Source organism: Cyclopterus lumpus, chromosome 11, assembly GCF_009769545.1.
Source record: "Cyclopterus lumpus isolate fCycLum1 chromosome 11, fCycLum1.pri, whole genome shotgun sequence".
NCBI lineage: Eukaryota > Metazoa > Chordata > Actinopteri > Perciformes > Cyclopteridae > Cyclopterus > Cyclopterus lumpus.
Window position 1 is genome coordinate 9,163,962 of NC_046976.1, and position 26,879 is coordinate 9,190,840.

The 26,879-nt window shown below is 40.9% G+C and overlaps 3 protein-coding genes across 4 annotated transcripts; 2 read left to right on the plus strand and 1 right to left on the minus strand.

The window, feature by feature from the left end:
- Nucleotides 1-116: 116 nt before the first annotated feature.
- rida (reactive intermediate imine deaminase A homolog) lies at nt 117-4,537 on the plus strand. 2 transcript variants are annotated; one of them, XM_034545248.1, is made up of 6 exons: nt 117-235; nt 1,198-1,303; nt 1,626-1,680; nt 1,782-1,850; nt 3,485-3,540; nt 4,040-4,537. In XM_034545248.1, exons 1-6 carry the CDS (start codon nt 171-173, stop codon nt 4,094-4,096), a joined length of 408 nt encoding a protein of 135 aa, XP_034401139.1. In that variant the 5' UTR covers nt 117-170; the 3' UTR covers nt 4,097-4,537. The 2 variants fall into 2 exon arrangements, with proteins under 2 accessions (XP_034401139.1, XP_034401141.1); XM_034545250.1 differs by lacking the exon at nt 117-235 and adding an exon at nt 343-514.
- A 6,415-nt stretch (nt 4,538-10,952) lies between these two features.
- On the plus strand, nt 10,953-13,176 carry rpl30 (ribosomal protein L30). The gene is made up of 5 exons (XM_034546051.1): nt 10,953-11,024; nt 11,139-11,187; nt 11,695-11,840; nt 12,259-12,389; nt 13,076-13,176. The coding sequence occupies exons 2-5, from the start codon at nt 11,167-11,169 to the stop codon at nt 13,126-13,128; spliced, it is 351 nt and encodes a 116-aa protein (XP_034401942.1). The 5' UTR covers nt 10,953-11,024; nt 11,139-11,166; the 3' UTR covers nt 13,129-13,176.
- A 2,819-nt stretch (nt 13,177-15,995) lies between these two features.
- On the minus strand, nt 15,996-26,180 carry laptm4b (lysosomal protein transmembrane 4 beta). Its single transcript, XM_034545294.1, has 7 exons — nt 25,877-26,180; nt 24,805-24,922; nt 22,669-22,742; nt 22,438-22,560; nt 22,010-22,108; nt 20,409-20,504; nt 15,996-18,319 (listed from the first exon to the last, which is right to left on the minus strand). Exons 1-7 carry the CDS (start codon nt 25,967-25,969, stop codon nt 18,245-18,247), a joined length of 678 nt encoding a protein of 225 aa, XP_034401185.1. The 5' UTR covers nt 25,970-26,180; the 3' UTR covers nt 15,996-18,244.
- Nucleotides 26,181-26,879: the final 699 nt, after the last annotated feature.

Here is a 26,879-nt window from a genome sequence, read left to right on the forward strand (position 1 = left end):
ACAATTTACAAAGGAGCGTATCCAAAAAAACAAAGCAGCGTGAACTTGTCGGCAGACTTTACGGTAGACTTTACGACAGCTGTTCTTTCTCAGCGCATTGTTGCACAACGACTCCCTTCATTCTCGGCCAGTCTGCGGTGTCGAAAGATTGGGAAACAAATCCGGAAAACATGTCTGTACTCATCAGACAGATCGTCAACACTACATGCGCCCCGGGTGCCATCGGCCCATACAGGTAAGGGAACTTAAGAAACGGAACATAGTATGCACACCTGTCTATTTATAGTGACACTTGGGGGGGGGGGGCAGAAGCTGTCCAACATTTGAGGGCGGGTCTTGCTTTACAATGAACTCACCTGCTTGGTTTGAGCGCATGAAATACAAGTATCGGAGCTGAACTTTGATCAGAGCAGAAGAATCACAGCAGAGTAGAGACAGCTGACTTTGAAATGGCATCTATTCGTCGACACATCCCCTACACTTCAAAAGCCCCTGTCAGACAGGGAATATACAGGTGAGGATTTACGTCTGTGAAATACTTTATGTGAACTTTACATATCTCTATATCTACAGAAATGCAACTGTTTGGATTTATAGTGAATTGATAGAAACCAAAGTAATCATCTAACAAAAATTCAGCAGTTTAGTGTGTGTTCTTGTTCAATGTGTGCGCAATGTGAGGGGTGTTCCTCCTCTGGCCAATGAGCTGTCAGTGGGTGGAGTTACTTCAGAGTGAATGGCCTCTGATTTATCTTATCTGGATCCTCGGATTCAAGGTCACTTAGCCATTGTTGGTGTCTGGTGGTAAAATTGTCGTATTATCTTTCATGTGTCTTAACATTTCACTTGATAAACTACCACAAAAACGTGTGTCTCGGAATGGCTGTGGGTTTAGATATGAACATGAGGTCATTGAGATTCTTAAGTTTTGTTTCAGAAACAGCTTCTTTGAAACATGCTGTCCATTTAAAAATTAGGAAATACGATGTGAATTGATTCAGCACTATATAAAGCAGATTATACTTTAGACCAAAACATAATACAACATAATTATATTTAATCAATAGTATTCCTTCAATAAAGAAACTTTTTTGGCAAATTATTCACTATTTTGTTACTGTTATATGACTGTGTGTGTGTGTGTGTGTGTGTGTGTGTGTGTGTGTGTGTGCGCGTCTCTCTCTCTCTCATCTTCAGCCAATCGGTTGTTGTGGACAGAACAATGTACATCTCGGGTCAGCTGGGGCTGGATGTGGCCTCTGGTCAGCTGGTAGATGGAGGGGTGACGGCTCAGGCCAAACAGGTGAGGCGAGACAGATGATCTATTTTAGTCATCAGTGTGACATTATTTCCCAGAGTGGTAACAATATAAGTAGCTGAAAGAGAATCAAGACGCTCAGGTGTGTGTCACGTGCTTTTGACCTCCACAGAGAAATTAAGCACTCCTTCAAATGTATATTAATTATGTAGAGCAGTGCTACTTATTAGAACACAACAGTAAATTGTATAATAATGTAATACTTTAAAGGAGCATGCTTCCCAGGCCTCGTCTGAATGCCATTTACTCTGAAAAATCTAATCCACATGTATATAAAGGAAGGTGATCCTAATGTCTCATCCCACAGGCTCTCGTCAACATGGGGGAGATCCTGAAAGCAGCCGGCTGTGACTACACCAACGGTGAGCTGTCAGGGCTGTTCAGGAACTCAGCTGCCACTCATTTGTTTCCATATGGTTTATGTTCAAAGATAATTAAAGATAAGTGAACTCTTTGATTTCAGTGGTGAAGACGACTGTGCTGCTCGCTGACATCAACGACTTCAACAGCGTCAATGAGGTCTACAAAACATGTAAGGAAATACTTTGTTGTACTTTAAATGTCACGCTAGAAAGCAGATTAAAAATAGAAAAATGTAGAAGTGGTCTTCTTATCAAATTGATAAATGTGCTACATGTTTTTTTGGTGTGTGTTTCTATGTATTCTACTATATAAGCAGCCACACGGGGCTAGCCTTGAACCAACACCGTCAGAGCTGCTGTTACATCCATGTAACCTATAGAAGCAGCCCAGTTTATTCATTTTATATAAGCGTCACTGTTGTGGCCCTGACACAGCCTCTTGCACAAACACCTAAGTCACTGTTTGCCGTGGGACTGGGCTGTCACTTCCTTTTATCAAATAGACCGCTGGTTTGTTCCTTCTTATCCCTTACTTCTTCATAAAGTGTGTTATTGTGAAATAGGGGTTGTGGTTAAGGAGACTGCTCTTCAAGGAAAGGAAGTGGATTCAAGCTGGCATGTCAGCGAGTGTGTAGCTGCTGAGTATCCTTGAGCAAGGCATTGAATGTCTAGCGACAGTGCTGGTCTCACTGACCGTTGGCTTTGTGAAGGGAGGTATGATCGGAGAAATGAAACGAATCTAAATACTCTCAAATTGTCTTCATTGATGGTCATGCGACACCTTTCTGTGGATGGAGCCGGAATAACTACAGATTTTTACTGTAATGCTTTAATCATTTTATTTATCAAATTAGCAATCGCATGATGCATTATAAGACTGAAAGTAAAACATTATGTCATTAAACAAATATTAAATCTGCCAATTTATAGCTCTACTCCCTTATTATGACTTCAAATGATGATTTAATTGTATTTTATTTTAATATGGAATAGCAAAAGTATTTTATAAAGATCTTTCACATTTAACTTGTTGTTATTCCATTTGCTAAAGTGCACACAAATCATATTTCATCTAACAAAACATATAGTATGGTCCATGCTTTAAACGCATTGCGTTAAATCTAAGGATTTACTGATAAATTACAATAAAACACTGTAAAAGTCTGTCTTTATTCCAGCGGCACACTCCATGATGCATACATGCAGTGTCATATTTCACCAACATCTCTCAGAAGATGACAGGTGACAGGTGAAGCGGTCACCTGACAGACAAGCTCACTCAGCCCTTCCTCTGCTGTATGAATGCAGCCTCCTCTCTCAGGCCGCTCAGTTGGGGCACTTCCTCCTGGATCACAACAGACAGGTGTAATGGTAGCTGCAGCGCCCAGTGAGTTCTAAATGGACACCGCAGCGCAGGCACACAGATGTAATTCAACCCTCCCAGCAGGCTTTGCAGCACGGGCCATTGACCCTCGGGTATAGTCTCCGAGCTCTCCCACCTCCCTCCGGACTTTACCCTAAACCACAACCGGGGAACTTTCCCTGACCCTAAAGGAAAGACATGTGTGATCCAAAGACTGGGTCTGTTACATGTGATTACTTGTGTATGCATTTGGACATTTGACTCTATTATGAACGTTTTTTGTCTCGTGTAAAATGCTTCAAGATATTGAACTTTTTTTTGATTTGTGTATGTATCATTGTAAAGTTGTACCCAGAAATCAAATAATACATTTACATAGAGAGTTATAGATTTACCTGGTGGATTTCCAGTATACTTATAGTGTAAATGTTTTCACTCCAGGTTTCAGCAGTAACTTTCCAGCCAGAGCTGCCTACCAAGTCGCTGCTCTCCCCAGAGTAAGTGCAACCAAACCTGTACACCGGCATGGAACCCGCAGTGCCCTGTGGTCCAGTTCAGAGACACCAGTACACATGGTGTTGTGGAGATTCATGGTGGCTAGATGCATGCTCATTCAGCAGCCTTTTTCACTATGAGCACAGTGGGGAAATGGTGCTAATGCATATTGTATTGTTTGGATAGACTGAAATATATTCACAACTATTTCATGGATCACCATGAAATGTTGTGCGGACATGCATGTTCCCCTCAGGATGAAGTGTTATAACTTTGGTGATACCCTGACTTTTCAACTTGGCATCGTCAGCTCTTCATCACAAAACTAATTCACACATTTCCATCAGCTCAGTTGTACTGTGTTTAGTGTTGATTAGCAAATGTTAGCATGCTAAACTAGATATTGGTGTCATAAATATTACAGAGAAGCATTGCATTGTACTATTGGTATTACCCACAATGTCTTCCTTTCCTATGCCCTCATTGTCTTTTTGTCTTCAGGGTGGGCTGGTGGAAATTGAGGCGGTTGCTGTTCTTGGTCCTCTCTCTGACTCCTGACTAGACGGCCACATCACAAACAAGTTGTAGTCTCAACATCAAGGGACCTTTGTAGTTGTACAGTGGAAGCCTTCATGTATTTCCAGATGACAAATGGAAAGGCCAAAATCGGATCTTGACTTTTCAGTTTTGAGTATAAATGAGTTTCTCAGCTGGATTGACTGCACCTCTGAACTACAGTCAGCATTACAACATTTTAGAATGAAACCCTCAACAATAGAGCAGTACATAATTCACCAGGATAAAACTAAGGGTAATGATGAAGTCTGACTATCTGTCTAACATTCCCTGGTCACAAGTGGCCAGATTCAGGGTCAAGTCGGCTTTCTCTTTGTGCTGTTTCTGGTTTGGTTTCTCATCATCTGTTTGGCGCCAGAGAAACGTATAACACATTATGAAAGTGCAGTTCTCACTAATAAACAAATGTAGTCCAACCTCTGATTGCAGTTGGGTTATTTCGCCCTAAAATATCACCGACGTATGTATTCATCCTGCATTAAAATATCAATGAAAGTACATGTATTAGATGTCCCTTTTTAAGGTGGCATTTTTAAAAGTTTGACAATTCATAGCCGAATACAGATTTCTGGGCACCTTCCAGTTAGAAATCCTGATACATCAGAAACAAACAAAAACAGTTTTCATGTGTACCTTTATCTCATTTTTGCTCTTCTATTAATGTTTACAATCATTTAAGTATCAGCGCTTCATATTCATTACAAACATTGTTGTAAAATCAAAAGCCATCTTACCCAAAAAATAATATAATCAAATTTGGCTTTAATTTCATTGGAATTATAAGTTTGTAGAAAAGTTAAATCAAGAAAATCTGCGATTATAAATTTCTATAAGATAATAAATAGAAACGTCAAAGACAGTTTATCATTTAAGTTATCCTGAACTGATGACATCTTCTGAAAATGAACACTAAGTGCCGTATAACTCTGTATATATACAGTTTGCGAACATCAATTGCAGCAACATACCGTCACGAGGGGAACAAGGCTCAGTGATGGCTGAGCAACCCTGACTGAAAGCATTCTATCACAGGGTCTGCATCTTGGCAACGAGGCGACGTCGTTCACACAATAACACCTACACACGCTGTCACTCGAACATACAACAACAAGGCTAAACATTCCCAATAAACTCATCTGTGCAGTCGTTCATGTTGCACTTCATTCACTGGGAGCTGCAAACAAAAAGAGGGGAAAGACATTTTTCATATGCATCATGTGACACTGTGTTGACATTACAGCGGCACTCACCTGGCGCCTCCTCTGTTTTGGGCTCTGAGTCGGTCGCTGCAGCCTCAACTTCCTCTGTTGAGAAAGAAAGAGTAGGATTTGTAGATGTGAACGACAAACAATCACATTTAAAGCTCCGGTTCACCCCGGGGAGTGTTCACAGATAAATGACATGTCAAACATTCAACAGCAGCATCTCTTTCCTTGTTAGTCTGGATAATTTACAGAACAGACTCACCCCTGACCACTAACAGATCCAGAGGTGGAGGAGCTGCCATATCCGCTCTGCTTATGTGCTACTCGATCCCCCCCCCTCCCCCCACACCATCTCTCTCTCTCTCTCTCTCTCTCTCTCTCTCTCTCTCTCTGCTGGCTGTGCAACGAAGGCAACAACGTGGCCGGTTGCCAGTGGAAGCCCTATATGTGTTGGTACGCTCTAGTTTCTCCGTGGACTCAGATTGCACCTCAATGAGACCACGATGACAACACAATGTGGGCAACACATACACAAACTGCATGCAGGCCGTCAAGATCAAGTGCAGACAAAAAATAAATGGATAAACTGCAGATGAGTTTTGAACCTGTATGCACTATAGAAGAGATGGCAGCTGCAGAGCATGACCGCCTGAATAAATGCTTGACGGTATGGGTAGACCACAACAAAAACAACAAAAAAAGCATCTTTGGAGGCAATGTGCAGTAATCTAAAGATGCAATGTGCTGGCTTTGCTACCTTATCCATCTTTCTTCAATGGCCTGCATTACAGTGGGAGACACTTTGCATTAGGCAAAGAAGAACTGAAGGGTTGACCTTGTACACTTGTCGGCTGCTTGTCATTTGCATCATGAAGTAATAAGTGAACTGATAGCAGTCACTTTGTCACACAGCTCCCCTTGGAGCACTCCCAAGTTTAGATACTCGTTACATGTGCACAGAGATCAACACTAGTCACTGGAATTTCGAGCAGGGATTGTTATGTTGCACTCACTAATTTTTTATTTACCATATTCCCCTGTTACCAGACCACCTTGAGAGGTAACAGGTTCAGTATTTTCTTAAGAGACTACAAATGCCATGTGCTTAAAAGTATCCTTAGTATCTATTCAGCGTGGGAGGAAGTGTTAATGTTGTCCCCTAACAACAGAGCTGTCTTGGCTAAACACACTGTAATTCAATGCCTTCCAACCAACTTTGTGCCCTCATACAAATTATTATAAAAACTCTCAAAAGTCTTTGCTGACAGCTTCCTGCACTTACTAGTGAAAGTAAAATATTTGGTCCTTAAAGTGGGGATGGTCAACTAAAGATGTTGCAAAAGAATAAAAGGGAAACTGAATCCAAAGTTGAGTATGTTTGTCTGCAGCTGCAGTCTTTTGTGTGTATTGGGGAGTCCTGAAAATGTATGTAGAAATTGGGCTCAAAGTTTGTGCATTGAATTCTATTAAAGGACGCATACTGTATTTTACAACAACGGTTAAAACAAATGAAACAATTGTCATTGACCTGTCCCAGTGATGTTTTTGACTCCAACCTACTTTGTTCCGGAGCTGCAGCAGCGGGCTCTGCCGTGTCTGTGGTGCTATCGGCTGCAGCATCAGCATCTGCTTCTGCAGGTGCTGCTGCCTCTGCAGGTGCTGCTGCCTCTGCAGGTGCTGCTGTCTCTGCAGGTGCTGCTGTCTCTGCAGGTGGACTGGCTGCAGCAGGCTGAGGCTCCTCCCCTGCAGCTGGAGCTGCAGCGGTGATGTCTGCAGATGTTGCGGCTGCAGCAGCTTCATCTGCAGGCTTTGCATCGCTGCCCCCGGGAGGTGTCTGTTCAGGAGTAGTTTCGCTGTCCTCAGCTACTTTGCCATTTTCATTGGCCACCCCTGTCGGGAACACAAGTATGAAAAAGAAACATGATCCAAACAGAGAGTGTGATGATAATGTACAACTAATATATTCAATATAAAACTAGTTAAAATGTACGGACTACTTTGACTGCAGTCAAGTGCTTGAATTATGAACCATATTGTTGCTGTTCATATCATGAGGAGAAGGCAACATCTTTGAATCTTTGAATAAAGATGAGAACAATGATCACATTTGCATAAAGCACAGAACATTTTAACATAGTGGGACATAGTATGACACAGAGGTCAAGGTAGTATTTGTTTTCTCTGGGGTGACCTATGGCAAACAATGTCCCTGAATGATATTGTTCCGTCTGCTTTGGGTAAAAACTATTAAGCTATATGTTAAAGCCTAAGCGTCCACGGCTCAAATCCTTTGTTTGTTTGTTTGTTTCCTGTTATCTCTCAACTACTGTCTGTAATAAAAGTGTCCCACAAAAAAATGTAAATCTGACTCCTGATATCCAAGGATTAAACTCCAGTTGCTGGGCCATGCAAAGCTATCAACAAACAAAAAAGAGCAACCACAATGTCTACACTTATCAAGAAACGTAATCACATATGATCAACTGTTTCCCCTTAAAATTACTGGGATAATATTAAAACATATGTTGTGGCTACATGCCACAGATCATTGGGAAGGAAGTAAAACATTAAATAAATAGACCCCCCACTGACAGACAATTGGAACCACAAAGTGTTAATCATTATGTGGATTGTTGTTAATTAACATGGACAGCCTCATACTGCTCAGTTCACAGCTCTATGGACAGGTTGATGTGTGTTCGATACTGTGCGAGACTACCTTGTACATCTTTTCGTCTCGTGGATTTGCATTGCATTTGTATGGATCATAGAAGTCTGGACTGTCGATCATCTATGTTGTATAAATGAGATGCCTTTCCATTTTGCATTATATTTTTCACAATACTTTCCTTTAAAAGGAGACTGCATTCTTTAAACATTTCAATAAATGAATGTTCATGGATGTTAATGGATATCATCTCATTATCTTGGGAACAACAAGTTGCAGCTGGTGAAGGAAATGAGCCTCATGCAAAAAGAAGAAAACACCGTGACACATTTCCATCTGACCTCTAAGACAATGAACACCTCGCTGGTCAATGTCATTCAGCTGATAAACCTGGAGAGAAACTTGCAAGTCAGAGGCTCTGCTAATTATCATTTGACATAAATGATGAGATACATTATTGAAAGTAACTCTGAAACTTTCTTTCCGGGAGGTTGGAGGTCAGTGTCAGCTGCAGGACATGAGGCTAGACACACATTAGTAGGGTCAGTGTCAGTTTCTCAGATCACTAAAGCCCTCTACATACCACAGTCACACGTATAGTCTCCATATTTCAGCATACTTACTTATGTGAGCATGCATGTGTCTCCATGCTTCCATTGCATTGGCCTGTTATACCTCTTTAAGGAATGCAAAGAGAGAATCAGAGCAAGAGGCCCTTGCTCAGAGGCGATCCAACTTAGTGAATCTGTTACCAGTTTTTCACTTGCTTCGTCTTTGACTTCTGTCAAATAATTCTTAAGCTGGCAGAACTGCAAACAAAGTCACTTGTAAAGACACAACACAGATTCAGCCAATATATTTCTACATATAATATATTTGCCTCTGAATATAAATGTATTTCCTACTCTCCCTGAACACTGCTGAATGCAAACACAGGATTCAGTGTTGCTGTTTTATCTTGAAATGTGTGCTGGTTTGCACCACAAACGAGCCATCTCGGACCCGCTAAAACAAAGTGTCCAAAGCGGCTTCTCCATTTCCAATTGAAACCGTAGACCGTCACCAAATCTGCTTTCATGTCACTGTCTCTCTCAGGGAGGACAGAGACAGAAACCACTGTTAAATAATGACAATAAACTTTCCCATCCTGTCACTGTGGAGCTCTGGCTCTCTAAACTCTAAAAATAGAGACATACGATACTGTACCTATAGAGATACATTGGTGATCGTTTGCATGTAGACTGGGTCCACCTTATCAGAGCAGCATTCACCACAGTATAATTATATGAATGATACCCTAGTTGGAAATGGCAGTGAACTGCCACGATGACACCAATACAGCCAAAATTGTACAAGGCTATTTATAGTATCAACGGAAACAAAAGAAAGAAATATTGCTTTCATTAATAAATTTAATTTCACTAATCATTTATACACATCATTTGAGTGGTTTCATCAAACAAAATTGACATTCACAGATATGTCACAGCCATTAACATCTTGAAAGTGAAACTAGGGATATTTATTGGTCATATCTTACTGTGTGAAAGTTTAGAGATAGATAATGCAAAAATATATTACTGCTATTTTACATGCAAACTATGAAAGAAAGGTCCATGACAACATTATTTGTAGGAAATCGTTGCTTCCAATGTACCCTTGGCCACATTATATTGCTTTGAGAGCAGTATTTCACGTATTAATGTAGTGTTCTGTGTTTGGCCACTTAAAACATGCTCGCAATGAATGCTAGCTGCATATATAACACATATATTTGCGTACTTCCCATATTACTCACAAACATATGTATTACATTGCATACCTGTTGTGCTGACTCCGTTGCTCTCCTCGGGCTTATCACTGGGTCGAGTCGTATCTACCGCTGAAGTTTGAGAACTGGTGGAGCATCCCATCCTGTTCTGTGCACATAGAGGAATGGTTACCTTCAAAGTTGCGAGTCTAGGAGAGGTTGTCTGCACTGATGACGTCGTGCGTAGATATCATCACTGTAAATGGAGAGAACTCAAAACTATGGAAATATAATCCCCTGAAGGGGAACAAAAGGACACGCTGGTCCTACAATCCCCTTAGTCCCGTGCGTAATTGCGCATCATTGTTCTATACCTCAAAAAAAGCGTTCAGCAATTTGTTTTGTGGCTACAAGTAACTAAACAGTTGGGCACGCAGGTGAAGTGTGGTCTGCTGTTGTGTGTTGTAAGGTAGGCTGTTTCCAGGAGGCTGGGGCAGGGACCAAAATGCATTATTCATTCAGTGTGCAGCCGCCACCTCTTGGGGCGGGGAAAGGGAACCTGCGGACTCACAAAGGCTATGAACTAGGCTCACTGTTGTTGTGCCTTTGAGCAAAATCTTAATCCAGAGTTAATCTACTGGGAAAAGTATTGACATCTTAAATGTCGCAATACCAAACTATAAAAAAAATACTCCATGAGAAGTAAAAGTCAATCATTCTTAAAATCACAAACATAACCAAAATACACCCAAAGTATCAAAAGTAAAAGGTTTCCCATTAGGCATCAGAAGGGCCCCTGTGGTTTATTGGATTGATACATGTATGTTTAGCATTTTAAAGTTGTTTTACAAAACCTATAGATACTAGTAGTCAAATCAACAAGGTAACATCTTTTGAGTGTAAAATGGATAGATGGAATAAAGCTTTAAAATGATCCCTGCCGTTACAGAAATATAATGGAAACGATCATTTAGATGGGCCTTAATATGGTTTTGTTTAGCTTTGATCATTGTCTAAGTTGCATTTGGTAAAGTTTATTTAATTTAAATATTCTGTAAATGTTTATTTTTGTTGTTTATTTTGGCAATTTTGTTTCATTAATGCTCACTGTTCATTCGTTGAAATCATACATTTTCAAATAGTCCATTATTGATGTAAAGTTTAGACTAATCCATCTTCAGTGAGTATTCTGCGCAGTACTCGTTTGCGCAGACCCACGGACTGATAGCAGCGCAATGCACCATGGGACTTCCTTTCTCTCCGAGGCCATATTGGTGTTAACTTACTGTAAGACGAGCTCTGAGTTTTCTGATTAAAAGTAACTGGGATTTGATAAATTTAACATTGTGTTACCATCCAAACATTAACGACAGTCTTCTCCTTCCCTCCTCTCGCCCGCAGGTTGGCCGGTCAGGACTAAACCGCAAAAATGGTGGCCGCAAAGAAAACGGTGAGTGGCGTCGGCTCGGCCCGCAATGCACGCGCTGCTTCAGGGCCAGGCTGCTGCTTCACGTGGAGACGTGTTTCTGTCAGGGCCTGCTAGCTAGCACTGTAGCTCTCCGTGTAAACGTAGTATTTAAACTATATATGTATAGGGTTGTGTTACACCTCGGCTGTAAATGTATATAAGCATGTATCGTCCGTCGGTCCGTTGATTTATTCCCGTCCAACCATCCGTTCGTCGACAAGCGTGTGCAGCTGTAATATTGCGACGGTTTAACACTGGCAGTGTAGCTAATGCTAGGTTGCTAAATTTAAAAGAAACACGTCATTATGTTGTCGTCGTTCCCTCTTAAATATACGTTCACACTATATTAATGTGCTTACCTCCATGTATTCGATTGTTAAATGGAAAATGTTTGGTTTTATGTGAACTCAACGATGAACAAACGGTGCTAGTTGGATACGTAGCTTGTGTGCTGTCATTAACGTGAGGTGTGTGCATCTTTTTGTTCAGAAAAAGTCCATGGAGTCTATCAACTCCCGTCTCCAGCTGGTGATGAAGAGTGGCAAATACGTCTTGGGCTACAAACAGTCCCAGAAGATGATTCGTCAGGGAAAAGCCAAGCTGGTTATCCTGGCCAACAACTGCCCAGCCCTCAGGTATAAGGATAATCAATACATTATATGTGCTCTACTAATGTTAGTAGTTAGAGTAGTTACACCAGTCTTATGAGACCGATGAGGGTTTATGGTTGAAAGAGCATGTAGCATCAACAATGTTTTATGAGCCCACTCTTGCATTGCTGCATCAAATAATGAACACCGTTTTCTTATTTAAAGAACCAGTTCTGATTTCTGTTCAGGCAAAGGAGCTGGGTTTCCCATTTTAGTGTGCTTCAATGCCAATGTTGTGAAGAACAATAGGTCTAAAAGGCTGATGTATATGATAAAATAACACAGTGGTTATTGGTTATAAGAGATTCTAAAATATTGAGGTTTGTTATTTTCTTTGACAATGTTTCTGTATTTCAATCTGCTGCGTTGACTCACTTTTTTCTTTTTTGTCTGTCCTGTACAGGAAATCTGAGATTGAGTACTATGCCATGCTGGCCAAGACTGGTGTCCATCACTACAGTGGAAACAACATTGAACTCGGCACAGCCTGCGGCAAATACTTCAGGGTGTGCACACTGGCGATCATTGACCCTGGTGAGTACCTACTCTAACAGTGTGGTGCAGTTCATTTGTAAACCTTTTCCTTGCCGCCACAACATTGAGCTTTGTGAACTTGAGTTAGCCATACTAGAATATTTAAGACGGGTGTGATGTTTCTTACACAAGCTTGTGCCAGGTACGGTTTAGTAACTAAGTTGATGCAGCAATATTGGTCTGAGTGGTCAGAGGAAAATAATAAAAATGTTTTAGCAGTGTCTAATGTGAAACCGTTTTGTGCAATGTTTTCTAATAATCAGATCTGTGAGGTAATGTAACTTCAAACAACACTATCTAGCCATCAGAACCACTACTGTGGAGCAACAACACTTCTTTAAATATTATCTCAATGCACCTCAACAAATGACACTGCAAAACTGTCTATTGCCCTGCTCAAAATATTTCAGGTCACTGTTTAAACTGAGGTCTGATGGTCACTTGGTTTCCTCTGTGTGAATGTTTGCTCTGTTGGTGCTGTTCATGAATGTGGTCCAGTTCAGGTGCTTTGTGGACGGTTCATGGATACTCAGTTGGTTCCATTGACCCTTTCTGCTAACAATGTATTAGGACATAATACACAATTAGCTGTTTGGTGCAGGGGATATATATATAGTTTGCTGTCTTTGCGTTGTGTATGTGGCAATTTTTATTTTGATCTGACTTTTTGTTCCTTTCCTTTTTAGGTGATTCTGACATCATCAGGAGCATGCCAGACCAGCAGCAGCCCCCTCAGTAGAGCTGTTCCCCCACCCCGTTGTTATAAATAAAATCGGTGTTAACAGAACATGCTGCCGTCAATTCTTTTCTGATGTCCACACTAATATTACCATGTCCAGAGACTGTCAATTTTGCAAGTGTCCACCAGAGAGCATCCGTGTCCTCTTGACTCTCAGGTGTGGTTATGCCATTAACATTTTTAATGTCTGGGGGATTTTTTTCTCGTTTTGTTTGGACTGTTTACAATATGGGACTTGGCAGCCAAAAACTAGAAGTAATTATGTACACCAGATTAAGAAAGTTTGCTCTTGAGTAAAACAAAACCAACTGCTAATCTTTTAGAATATTTCTTTTTGGATTTACGTAAACCTTGGATGACGGTCAGCTGTAGCCTGTTGACTGAAAAAAGTACAGACGCTCTCCTTTCAGAGGTATTAAAGGCTTTAGAGTGTGATGTCTGGCTTGAATACGGGAGGATCTACTGACCATTACTAAAACCCAAGAACACAGTGATTTGCTGCTTTTTTTTTTTTTCCCCAGCCACTGATGAATGAAAAAAATCTGTCGGATGTATTTAAGACACATTTTGCTTTAAATTCAAATAGCCCACCTTTGGGAAATTGGCCCTTCTAAATCATGGCTGCTGTCAATTTTAACAAGCCGTTGAGTTAAACTATTTAAAGATGTAGATGTGTTGCTACAGACACTCGCCTTCACACATTAGTTTGACAAAATTAGGTTTGTTTCAGATTTTTGGTGCTAACCTAGGCTAGATCTGAGGAATCCGCTAATAAAATAAACCTGAGTATGGGGCTGTTCATGTTACGACCACTGCAGTGCTTGCAAATTTATACGTTTGACTTGTTTATTGGTGAAAGGGACTGTTCACACGAGTGGGGTGGAAGGCATAGTGAATAATAGTGTGAAGACTGCCTTGCTGAAGGGCAGTTTAGTAGCATTGATGGATAAAGGCGATATTCTTTTGTCTGTAACTGGCAAAACTGAGGCTGGCAAAGGCCTTTTTGGGGCCTTTGAGCAGTAGCTATCCGTACAGGGATATTTATAAGTATACCAGTGTAGAAGTTTGAAGCAAAGTAAGTGCTGGTTTTTTTTTTTCCACAGAAAATATTTGAATAATAGTTGACGGTTAACGTAATATTGAGCTCAACTTTAAAGCCGAAAAGGAAGTCCTCAGAATATTGTACACCTCCAGCTCCATGGCGACTGAGAGGTCTGAGCTGATTTGGACCATGGGATCAAAACATACTCTTCCCAGTGACGGTGGGAAGCATCCATACATTTGCTTAGAAATATCATTTGATTGTGATATTTTCTCTAGCATAAGTTTTAATTAATTTTGAGGATATGAACGGTTTGTTCCAACCAATGATTACTAAGAACCACAATGCCTGACAACCTGTATTCCAACAGCAGGCCATTGCCATCTGTAGCCCCTGAAAGGTATCATGAACTGGAAAGATATGACATTATACTGGAACTTCAGATCAAAACCAGATGTCGGTGCTTTTGGCCCAAGTCTGAAACTGATGAATAGTCCCTGAGACAGACATAAGCTGTCCATCATCCATCCAGTGGTTTGTCCCAATTTTTTTCACTCACTGCTTCCCTAAGCTGTTTTCGTGATTCCCAATTAAATGGAATGAAATCGTCCCAGATGATCTGTTTCACGTGTGGCAGATGCCCCGGCCCAAATGAGGACAGTTTCTAGAGAGGTTGTAGAATAAGATTTTAATTAACAAGCGTAAACAATCTGCACCATAAATAGAGCTTAAAGCCTATTGAGGGCCATACAGCATCCTCAAAAACATCACATTGTTTTTTTGTTTTTTTTCACTGATTGGGTCACATTTTAATTCCAGTTAATTCCAATTACCAGTTCACATCGAACAAAGTAATCTGAATACAAATCAATCACAAGGCAACAGAGTGTCGGTCCCTAGAGTAAATGCAGTATTGTATATTTCTCCCCATAGCAACATAAACTGAATGGTACATGACCTCAGTGAACATTTACAAGGTGCTAAGTGCTTTATATTCTCACACACAACATTAGTGATCATACACTTCTCTCATTGTCATCAGACAGGAAATTACATAACAAGTGTGATATACTTATGGGACATATTTAGTAGGTTTATTACTGGGAACTAAGTCTATCTTCAGTATCTGTAATAGTGCAGTCTTGTGTCCTCTCACGAATGGCTCCCCCTTTTTGGAGTGGATGTCACTACAACCCTCTATCTGCATCCAACATGCACGAAAAGAAACAGAATATGACCCATTTGGGTTCCCCCCCCTCCTGCCCCGTCCCGGTGGCAGAAAGTAGGTGAGAGTGTCTGCCTGGCGGCCTGCTGTCAGACCCAAGGTAATGTCAGCGTCCATTTTGAGGAATGCGGGTAATTCCTTGTTGGTCTGCCAGCTTGTTCCTCTCCACTGAGGGATACTGAATTCAGAAGGCAGCAGGAAGTACAGCCATCAGCATGACTTGCTGGTTGCATGTGCAGATTAGGTTTACAATTTGTAAGGACTCTTTGTAATTTCTTTTGAATAAGAGAGAATGTGATTAATGTAACGTCTCAATGAAAACAAATGAAATTCCAGCATTAGATGCGGTTTTAGAAGTAATTTCTTGGCATTGAATCATCCAGTCAGCCCTTGGTGAACCACAGTGCACAATTTCACACCCCTATCACAACACACAGACGCTCTGTAATTTAAATAAGAATAGCATGTTAGCTTCAGTCGGCTCTTTAGCCAACACAAGTTTCACACTGACACCAAACATGGGTTTTCCTCAGGTCCGTGCCTGCAAAAACATTTTGTGTGTCAAAGTGTCTGCTGTAAAAAAAAAGTGAAAGATTAATTAGAGGGCCCCTTGATTTGAAACAAGAAGATGGAGAACAATAGATTTATTAGGGAACAAAAGTCAAGTCACAATAATGTGGCCTTTTCTCACCCCTTTGGCTAAATTAACTTAAATACATATACATAACAGTAACTAATATTTTTATTTGTTCTTTTCAGGAAACAAACTGTTCTTCAATTAAAGAACCCAGAAGCAGACAGCGGCTGATTTTGCTTTTTATTATGGAGAATTGAAAACATGAGCTCATGCAGATCAAACAAGAGGACGTGTGTGAATGGAAAGTAATGGAGAACAGTCTTGAAGTGGTTCTAATAAAATGAGACACCAGCCATCCACTGGTCAGATACTGCACATGCCTTTCCTCTAAACCCTGCAGCTGAAATCCTCCTTCAGTCACTCTAAAATCTGCAGCTTTTCAGTGACATCACATAATGCCAATATTGATTGATGTGGTGTTTTAGAAGTGCGTATCATCAGGAAGAGGCTGGATGATCATATTTAGAACCACTTAGCTACAGCATATCGTGGTAAAGGTGAGTACAAACAAAAACACGTGTTCCCAGTGAGCTCACGCTGAATTTAAAGTGCAATTTAATGTTCAGCTTTGTTGGATTTGCAAAAGCAGTGGATCATAATTCACACAGGGAAAATTACAAAAGGGCCAACAAATGTCTGGCTACAACATGAACTACAGTATTAGTATCAGTTGTTGAATGCACTGTTGCATAGTCTGAAGTCAATAGCAAATACTACTTCGGAATTATTGGAAAGAATGGGATTAGGTTTATCTAATATTGTTTTTTCCATTATTGTTTCTCATAATTGTCTAAGTAGTTCTAGGATAGTTCTCTAGCTTAATATACTGTATATTGATTTTGTGCTACTACGCTAAGCTAAATCAATGCTTTAGATTCCCATCCGCAGGAAATATCTCAACACGATATCACTGCATGTGCAAAGGAAATGTTACGACATATAAAAGGTACAAGGAGTTACAACATAACGTCCCACATAGCGCTCAGGCAAGCAAGCACGCACACACACGCGCACACACACACACACACACACACACAAACAGTCTCTGCATGTTGCGCCGCCTTCATAGGAAAATGCCCTCAGTCAAGCTAAATTAGCTCAACTAAAAAGATCAGATTATATGATCCATGTAAAAAAGAAAAACACACGATAAAAACACAGATGATGCTGTTGAAGCTCGACGGGAACACAAGACAGACGTCTGAACTGAAACCTTTTCACACACTAATGTTTACACATATACGATTTTACAGTATGTGGTATTGCCTTTTTGGATGCGAGTCTGTAGTGTGAGACACATTTATGCTTGTGTCAAATTACATTGATGTTCTTCTCACCTTTTGAGATCTCGCAACAGACAGGAAATGGACAGGAAGGCAAACTGGAATATTGTGATTGAGATCAATGGGTGAACAAGGTGGCAGTCAGTGGGTCACAGGTTTACAGACAGTGTGTTACATGGATACAAAAGGAAGACGTTGTTGATACTGGTTGAGAAACCTTTTTCAAGGACAAGCCACATCAGTACACGCATGGTATCACAGGAGGAAAGCCTTTCAATACTCACTTCTTTTTCTCTCTGTTTTCACTGTTATACAAAAATGTCATACAAAAATACCTCAACATTACATTCAATGAAGGAATTTGTCAACCTCTGAAAAAAGTGCTCTTGCATAACCGATCATGTATGTCGCTTTCCTTCTCACTCTCTGTCACTTTCTCTCTACAGGTAGTTTGTTTCTGGACAAAGACCACGAGGGAGATTCACAGTATTGGGGTATAACAGTTGGTGGCCAAACCGGTGCACGTTTCACTCAAAGAAGAAGTGCAAATTAAATTGGGACAGAGTGTTCAGGGGGAGGAGTTGAGATGCTGCCAGGGGACAGCAGCTGCCAAGAGGGAGGATTGGTAGCGGTTGGAGTTGCTGCGATACTGTCCTTGAGTAGGACAGAGGAGACGAGAGGGGAGGACAATACGTCACAGCGACCAGAGTGGTAGTGGTGCTGGTGGTGGTGGAGGGGAAGAGTTGATGACAATACTGGCTCAGGGTCAGCCTAATCTAATCAAAGGTTGGCAGGAATCCAAGCTGAAACCAGCCTCCAAGACTTTTGTCTTGTTTTCAGCCTGTTCCAGCCAGCGCTGGGGTCCTACTGTCGGAGGAGGGAGACGTGGTAGGAGTTTGGGGTATGGGGTCCGGCAGCCAGCACGTCTCTCATGCCTCCATATACTGGGGAGGGGGCTCCTTTGGTGGTATGGCAAAGGCCTCCTCGTACGGTGGTAGCAGAACCTGAAATACAATGGGTAACCAGTTTCAAATATATCTCTATCCATTATGATGATTGAGCCAAATGGGCAATTTTTGAAGACACTCATGAGTGCAGAAATGTACACTCAAATAACATGTCAGCCAGTTAATGTATATTGAAAATAGGAAGTGATTTTAGACATAGCCCAAGAAACTGTTGCAGGTTTCTTCTCCATCTTTCATTCTCTTTATTACATCCCAGCAGAGGGCATTTCTAGCTGCAAGGATAACTTCCACACACATCCCTGGGTTTTAGAGGCCAGATTGCCTTCTCTCCATCAGAGGTTTTTCTCTGTAAATGGAGTTATAAAACCAGCACTGCTGCTAATTTAGTGAGAGAGAGAGAGAGAGAGAGAGAGAGAGAGAGAGAGAGAGAGAATAAATATGCTCTGAGGGGATGGAATTATGAAGCAAAGGCCCGCCGAACACATCACTGGGAGGATTTGAAATGAAGCGGACAAGCAGAGAATTATGTAACATGTCCAGAAGAAGAGCGGAGGACGGACACATATATATAGAGAGCGGGGGGTGGGGGGGTGGAGACGACCCTTGTGCATTTTAATGGTGTTTATATAAAAGCACAGCAGATAAGCAGCTGGGTACTTGATGTTAGAGGCAGTGAAAAGCCATTTAGACACACTACTGGCTCTCTACTAGTAAAAATAGATGGGCCGCTCTCTACATACAGCACTGTGTGAGGAGAGTGTAGTGATGAAACCATGTTGTCACTATTCATGCTTTTATGAATTTATGAATATTGTGTAAAACTTGAGCCCCAGATATACTTCTCTCATTTAAATTCCCAGCTTGTGCTGTGACCTTCACTTTGACCTAGTTGCCTCGGTTGTTTTGTTTTTAAATTCAAGTGTGTTTTTGGTTTCGGATTTGGCCCAAAACACATTTGCTAAAATATTTTTGCTACAATATTTGACCACATGATACACAAAGTGATCTCATGACTAGATCTGTTCCTACAAGAAGAGTTTTTTTTCCCATCAATTGAAAAACGTCAGCCGGGCCACGACAACAACAAGAAGGACAAAGTGATGAGAGCTGGAGTGAGACAGATTAATGTCTTATGTATCAGTGTGAAGGATTACAGATGGACGGACACATGGAAACCGTGACTATGCTAAAGTCTCTCAGAAGCCCCATGAGTCAACACTGAAAGGGAGGTCCTGGGACAGGGATGTCGTATGTGATTGTAAAGCCCTCTGAGGCAAATTTGTAATTAGTAATTTTGGGCTATACAAAATAAAGTGAATTGAATTGAAAGGGACAAGAGGGACGGACGACACCCGGCTCTACACAGCCAGCCAATCACACCTCAACGTGACCTACAGCACCTACAGTGCTGCTACTCACAGCACCAATGTCAATACGCTGACCGTCACACAACCCAGGTACACTGGTTTCACTTCACAGTTCTAATACACTTCCTGAAGGGATTTTAGTGAGCCAAACATGTACACATTTTTTATTACCATAAATAGGTCTTAATTTCTTGCTAATCTTAATATTAAGCAAATCCTAACTGCATGTTTTCACTCTCATTCTGGTGTTGTTTTTCAGCCTCTAAATGGCTGTGCTAAGCACAATTCACGCTATATCATCATAATGGTGCAAGTATTGCCTACAATCCTTACCTTGTACATTTAGAGGTATCAACTCATTGAGCTGCAATAACATACAAAAGCACATTTGGTTCACAGCTAAACATAGAATCTGAAGTTAATGTGCCAAGCAGGGTCATTTTGGGCTATTTTTACCCCAATGTTTGAAATTTGGAAGTATTTACATACACAACCCCAAAAACATGTTTGCCCCCTTGATTGTGTTTAATGCGGCAAATACCTTGAATTTTGGGTCAATTTTGACCATTATCGCTGATACAAAGACATATTTTCAAGCCTTTGAAATCAAAAATGTTCTTCCCCTTATGAAATGAACCGAAAGCTTGTAAGCCACCAACATAAATCAATGCTGCACAAATGCAATTATATGATGACGTGAGGGTGTTTTTCAGTGTGTCCTTGAGGTGAGGAACTAGAGGGTGGAAGTGATGACTCACCGTGGTGTCATTGGTGGTGACATAAACCAGGACCTCCGTGGTGCCCCTGCCGCTCACATATCTGTAGCAGTTCCACACGCAGCCAATCAGGTAGGCCTGTCCCCAGAGAGGTAAAAACAAAGACCACACAATGACCTTTAACAACATTGTCTCCACTTTGCATTATTACTGACGCTGCTTGCTACGATCTCATCCAATCATCAAGGTTAGGGATGCAGACGGCAGACATGCGTCATATCACTATGGGCTAAAGACCTTTGCAACAAGGCAGTTCAGGGATACAGGACAATATGACACAGTTCTACAAATATGAGGACACTTTCCATAACAATGTTGCCTTTCTTGGTCGCCCACCAAACTTTTAGCCAAAGCAACTCACTAGGCATCTCCTGCCCTCAGTAAAGCTATGGCAGCACTGGGTTATAGGTCCGTCTGGCTTGGCAGAAGAACAGGAGGTTCATTGTGCATGTGTGTGTGAGTAGCCTGCTGTGTCGATACCTATGCCAGCAGCAAGCGACCAGGACACCAGGCTGCCTGCTAGCCAGTCACTTTACCATCTGCTGAGTTGACCTCTTTACTGTGATACCAGCTCTCTAACATGTTCACTGACGACGATAATGTGCAAGCTGGCACTATGCATTGCCGCAAAGTCTGAGTTTGACCATATAATTCCTATTTCTGTATTTATCCAACCATCTGTCCATGTGCATCCCTCTCTTCTCTCTCCAGCTCTCCTTCCTGCCTGTCTCTATCTGTCATTTAAGCTAAGTGCAGTCAAGTGGAGGATATTGGCTTCGGCAGGAACTTCAGCAGGTGTTGCCTCTGTGCTGAGAGCTGAGCTTTTAAATCTGGCCCTTTTCCAGGGAACTGACTCAACTATCATCACCACAGTAGTCCATATTTACTGTTTGTGCAGCCTCTCAATACAAATGGGATTCTATTAATTTTGCTTGGAACATTTTAAGATGATACACACATTAAAGTAGTTTAACTACCCCATTTACTGTGCAACAAGGCTCTCAGCCTGAGACGTGACATTTATAACTCTTCTCTCTGTAAATCCAGCAGTGTATCTTCCAGTGGCTGCTTCCATCATAAAACCCTGGGTCTGGCTTTGGATGTCTGCTGAGAACATTTCCAATCTGAGCTCAGAGAAGAACAATGATTTGATTGTACAGATGACTGGAACTTCTTGTCCCATCTCATCCCAGAGCCCCAGAGCATAGCTACGCCGAGAGAATCATCCATGCATTAAGGGGGAGTTAGCTTGACAGGAGTTGGTTTCCTGTTGTCCCTGACCTGCTGCTCTCTGACTGTGTGATAATCTCATGGAGAACATTGATAATGGGATTATTCACACTGGCAGATTCATTACACATGCCATATGGTTCATACTGCATATGATGTGCACAGTGTGAGACTTAATTGCGTTGACCACATTGCAATATGAGGAATGAATCTCTATGTGTTGCATCATCAATTAATTGTCAAAGTATACTGTTTTCGATACATCTGTTTTGACAACATTCAGATGGATGTTGCAAAAATCTGCAAAAAGGCCAAAGAAAATCTGCAGTGTGAAAGAGACTCGGTGGGCTTACCTTGAAGGAGAGGATGCAGCCAATGAAGAGGAGGACTACGAAAACTAGGCACATGTTGTTGGTGGACATGATGTCCTCTTTGTAAGGGAATGTCCCCGGCTGGAAGGGAGGGAGGGATATAAATCAAGTTAAGAAATGTCAGAAGATAAACAAAAGACAGGAAGTGTCCTTTTACAAATCAGCACCTGACGAAACCGTCGGTCCTAAACAACCAAGAAGTCTTAAATGGACTCCTAATCGACATATCTGAGACCTTTGTTATGCCTTTTCTTTAGCAGTGTTACGACACACCAACCCCTTGTAGTGAACTATTTGTGGATTTAAAATATATTGTAATGTGGCTTTTGAAGATGTAGAAGCAGAAGTATATAACGGCAGTAGTAAGTACAGTCTTTAAAGTATAGCTGTTGAAGGGAAATAGTTCTCACCAGCTGCTGGAGATAGTCCTGCACCGTGTTGGGATAAACAACCACACTTATGGCTACCAGTGTGTTCAGGGCAAAGTCAAAGATTTGGTAGCAGAAGAATGGAATGATCCATGCAGCATGTTGCTATGTGGGAGAGATTGGGAATAGATGAAGAAAGTCAGTAAGAACAAGGTCAGGTTGTTTATATTCAAGGTCAGATGTCTGTTGAAATCATGTCCTTTGTTTATTTACCTTGTAAGCACCGTATGTTGCCATGCCACATATGAGAATCATGAGCAGGGATATTGCAGTAGCTATGCAGATGTCTGTGGAAGCAAAACATAAACAAACAGAACAACGTGAGAACAGATAATCTAGTTTACCAGTGAAAGATATTTCACGTAATCCAAAGGACTTCATCAGGATTTATATTTGACAAAACAAAGCAACTTAAGTAACCTCGCTATTTTTAGCACGCAATCTGCCTTGGACAAAACATGATCAGCCGCATGTGGGTAATTGTTATGCAAGATGTGCTATATATGACTAAATGTAACGCCCCTCTCTCAAACTGACAGATGAGATGCCAGGGATCCACTGACATCCAGTTAAAACAGGTTATCTGCATGTCACCATTGTGTGGTGAAAGGGATCCAAATTCACCACAGCGATTATCAAACTTGGTATTCAGAAACAGTAATGGCTGTGAAACAGTGGAATCAATACGCCCCGTAATACGTACGTAGTTTTTGTCAGCATTGTTAGCATGAAAACACAACAATTTTCCCGACGTTGCATAATACGAACTCATAAAGAACTGAGAGACAACTTCTGTATATCACTGTGACTGTTGGTGAGCACCCAGCAACATTGCCTTTAACACAACTGATACTGTGTTAAGACCCAGGAAATGATGATACCCTTCCATCTTAATCCCTCCATTGCCACACACACACACACACACACACTGGATACAATGACAGATGTTAACACATACTATATATAAACGATGCATGCATAAATAAATGCACTGCCACCCCACGCCCACGTCATCCCCACATCTGAGTTAAAATGTCATAATTTCTCCGCACACTGAATAACCGCCCATTGCAGAACCACGGACACCAGTCCTTTCCCACTGTTCCACGTTCTTTGACTGGTGCTGCACGGCCCTTTTGATCCGAGAATAGAGAATTAGAGCAGTCGTTTTTAATCAGAGTAGCCAGTGACGGGGTCTGTTGCGTTCCAGAGGCGACTATGATGATGATAGCCGCCGGAGGGGAAATACTGAAAACACACATGCACACATGCACACTGATGTGTTCTGTATGGAGCCGAGCCTCCTCGGCGATGTGTGTGCTGAGAGCAGCACAGTGGGAACAGAAGTGGTGGGCAGAAAGGAGAGGGGGATTTGAGAGCTGCAGAAACACACGCGGCTCTGTGGATTGCTGTTGATCTTTATGTAATTATATGAACAGTGTTACACAGAGCTGGGAGATAAACCAAAATACTAATGCCATATAATTTGATTTAGTCTGTATATTTAGTTACTGTACTATTTTGATATGGTTTACATTTTACTCACATTGTTATCGTGTTATTATTAGACCATACAAGCAGTGTAACATCAACATTAAATTAACCGTATGTGTGAAATCCACAACTGTCATATTCTAATAAAGAATAGAGAGGAGAGCATCCGTCAGTTGACTGGGGAGTGATACATGTGCTGAAGAACTAAACATTGTTGTGGTTTTAGGCCTTTCCTTCTTTGACAGCATGTCATTAAATGTTTTAGCCACCCTGTGTCACGAAGGTTACACAGACTCCTAATCTCAAAAATGATGTACCATGCAATAATCCCTTTTTTTGGTTTTTTTGGGGACTTTTTCCTGATCCGATGTGAGATCCCGGGACAGGATGTCATATGTGTACAGATTGTAAAGCCCTCTGAGGCAAATTTGTAATTTGTGATTCTGGGCTATACAAAATAAAATGAATTTAATTTAATTTAATAAAAATGGAATTAAACTGTCTTTTGGCATTATTGTGGTGGTATTTTTAGTTTCCTGTTAAACTTTGTTTAAATACAATTTAATGTTTTGTACGGTTGACAAGAACGATTACAGTTACTGAATTACCAATTGAATACATTTAAGAAATAGTACATTATTAACTACAATTTGGTAATTTTGACAATGAGCCCTGAAGAGTTTAAAAACAATTTCTACTTCTACAACAACAACAATTTCTACATGAAGTTCTAACACTCAAATCATACGCATCTTGAACTTTTCATGTATAATAACAAGCATGCCTCATTGAGGACATCTAATCCGAGACATACCACGTCAGATATGTTACATTGAGGGGATTAGTTACACTCACTTGCGTCGTCCATGACATCAATGTCGGTTCCCAGCTCAGAGCTGGTAAGGTGGTAGCGGTATTGAACTGGGTCATTGAGGGCCGACAACAAGATGAGTAGGACCACCGCATTGATGAGCTATGGGAAAATAAAGATCATCAAAACACGTTTCATATTGGAGTTATCCCTTTTTAGGTCCTTGGGTTAACCTTCTGAATGAATTGATCCCATGGACCAGGGCCTTTTTTTTTCTTGGAGTGTGATAAATGTAAATGAGATGAAAAAGTTTTAGCTTTGTCAAATGTTGATTGTTGCTCAACTTTTGCATTATTCTTATTATTAAGTACTCTGTTGGTTCTTTTGCTGATTAATTATTAGAGAACAAAGTCAGAAATACCAATCAAAATGTCAGAGAGCCAAAGGCAAGTGCTTGTTTTGTGCAAGTTAGTCCACAATCCAAAGAAATTAAATTCACAGAAATGGACTAAAGCAAAACAATCTGGTGATGAATGGAGTATCAACAATGTTATCGATTACTGGGCCAATTGTTTCAGTACTTCTGTTGATATGTGACATTGATATTTGTACAACTGCTGGACAGGTTCTTCAGGAGAAGAAACCAACATCTCCTAGCCTTGGCTCGACCCCACGACATCCACTCGATTAGTAGTAAGGTCACAAAGCGAGTGGGATTTAGGAAAGGTCGGGATTTACCAGGCTTACTGGACTATGTTTAAAACGTCTGGTTAAAACAAACGGAAACTCTATATTTAACACCAACACATGTAGAACAAACCCAACACCGTCACAGGCTTCAGAGATCTTGTTGTGTGGTTAAAACATAAATTCAATAAATACAGCCAAACTGTGCCGGTTGATTAACTCAAATGTATTTAGTTCACATGTATCGCTGGTCACATTCCATAATAATACTCAAAATGTCAAATATAAAAATTAGTACCGGAAAACAAATGAACAACAGCAGTATAACTAATGCAGTAAAACTCAACTGACATTTATCAAATATTAAATCTAATAGTATACATATTGAGCCGTATTGGCCCTGACATATGGAATATAAACCTGACGTACCATGTACCATATTCCCAGAATAATGGTGCCTGTCCGTACATGGCAGCAGAGGCAGCAGCTCGTCGAGTACCAACGGTCCCACGGAGAAATCATGATGTTCAAGTTATTTCATGAACGCCACCCCGAACCCCCCAAAAATGAATTAATCAAATATACTGTGTGCAAAACAAATAAAAAAGATGTAATAGTTTGGCGTCCTTGGTGCTCGGACCGCCACATCCAGCGTAGGTAGAAACGATGTTCGCCTGTTTCTCCTGACAAACAAGAGAGCGGATAATCTGTCTCTCGTCCAGGAGAGTCACGTGACCAGGGGAGGATTTCCACCAGGATCTGAGGGATGGATGCCAAATGCTTTATAATCACACAAGATACTGCAGTTCAACGCTTATTACGCGATGCTTCCTTTCAACCCTCCTTTCGGCTGGAGGCTTTTCGTCAGCGTTGGTTTCTGTAATCGGGAGAATTTGAATTGTTTTGGACATTACGTCACTGATTTGATAAAGCTCCCCAAAATGGGTATAGCAACACATTAACACCCACAATGTAATTGGCAGTTTTATGGCATTGGTGTGAATTTGTCCATGTCTGCGTTTTGTGTATATTCAATTGAAGTCCGTGTCATTGAAAGAGATCAGCATTCTTTCTTTCTTTAAATTATTTTATTGAGCTCAATAGGACATTTTGTTATGGAAGATATTTGGTTCCCAATTTCAACCCCAAAGTTATTTATGTATAATTGTAAACTGAATTTCTTGGGATTTGTAACTACTACATATTATTTTGCTATTTAACATGATTTTTTTCCACTGGTGATCAGTAATTGTAGTTTTAATATCCCATTCCCATGATTGTCTGCTGCTGTGAGTACTTAACTTACAAGTAAGGAGAACAATTTATAATAAATATAACTTGTTTTGTTCCCTCTTCCGCTGGCAGACTTGGTGAATCAATGATTCAATCAGCTCTGGTCCATGACCTTCTTTGTATTGGGGTTACGAATTTG

Bases quoted from the DNA above. Each gene is read 5' to 3' on its own strand.
- rpl30 (XM_034546051.1), top strand. From the start codon at position 11,167: ATGGTGGCCGCAAAGAAAACG. The intron at 11,841-12,258 runs GTATAAGGATAA...TGTCCTGTACAG, and splicing joins AACAACTGCCCAGCCCTCAG to GAAATCTGAGATTGAGTACT. The intron at 12,390-13,075 runs GTGAGTACCTAC...TTTCCTTTTTAG, and splicing joins ACTGGCGATCATTGACCCTG to GTGATTCTGACATCATCAGG.
- rida (XM_034545248.1), top strand. From the start codon at position 171: ATGTCTGTACTCATCAGACAGATCGTCAACACTACATGCGCCCCGGGT. The intron at 1,304-1,625 runs GTGAGGCGAGAC...CTCATCCCACAG, and splicing joins TGACGGCTCAGGCCAAACAG to GCTCTCGTCAACATGGGGGA. The intron at 1,851-3,484 runs GTAAGGAAATAC...TTTTCACTCCAG, and splicing joins CAATGAGGTCTACAAAACAT to GTTTCAGCAGTAACTTTCCA.
- laptm4b (XM_034545294.1), bottom strand. From the start codon at position 25,969: ATGATTTCTCCGTGGGACCGTTGGTACTCGACGAGCTGCTGCCTCTGC. The intron at 22,743-24,804 runs GTGAGTGTAACT...TTGCTTCCACAG, and splicing joins TGATGTCATGGACGACGCAA to ACATCTGCATAGCTACTGCA. The intron at 22,561-22,668 runs GTAAATAAACAA...TCTCCCACATAG, and splicing joins CAACATACGGTGCTTACAAG to CAACATGCTGCATGGATCAT.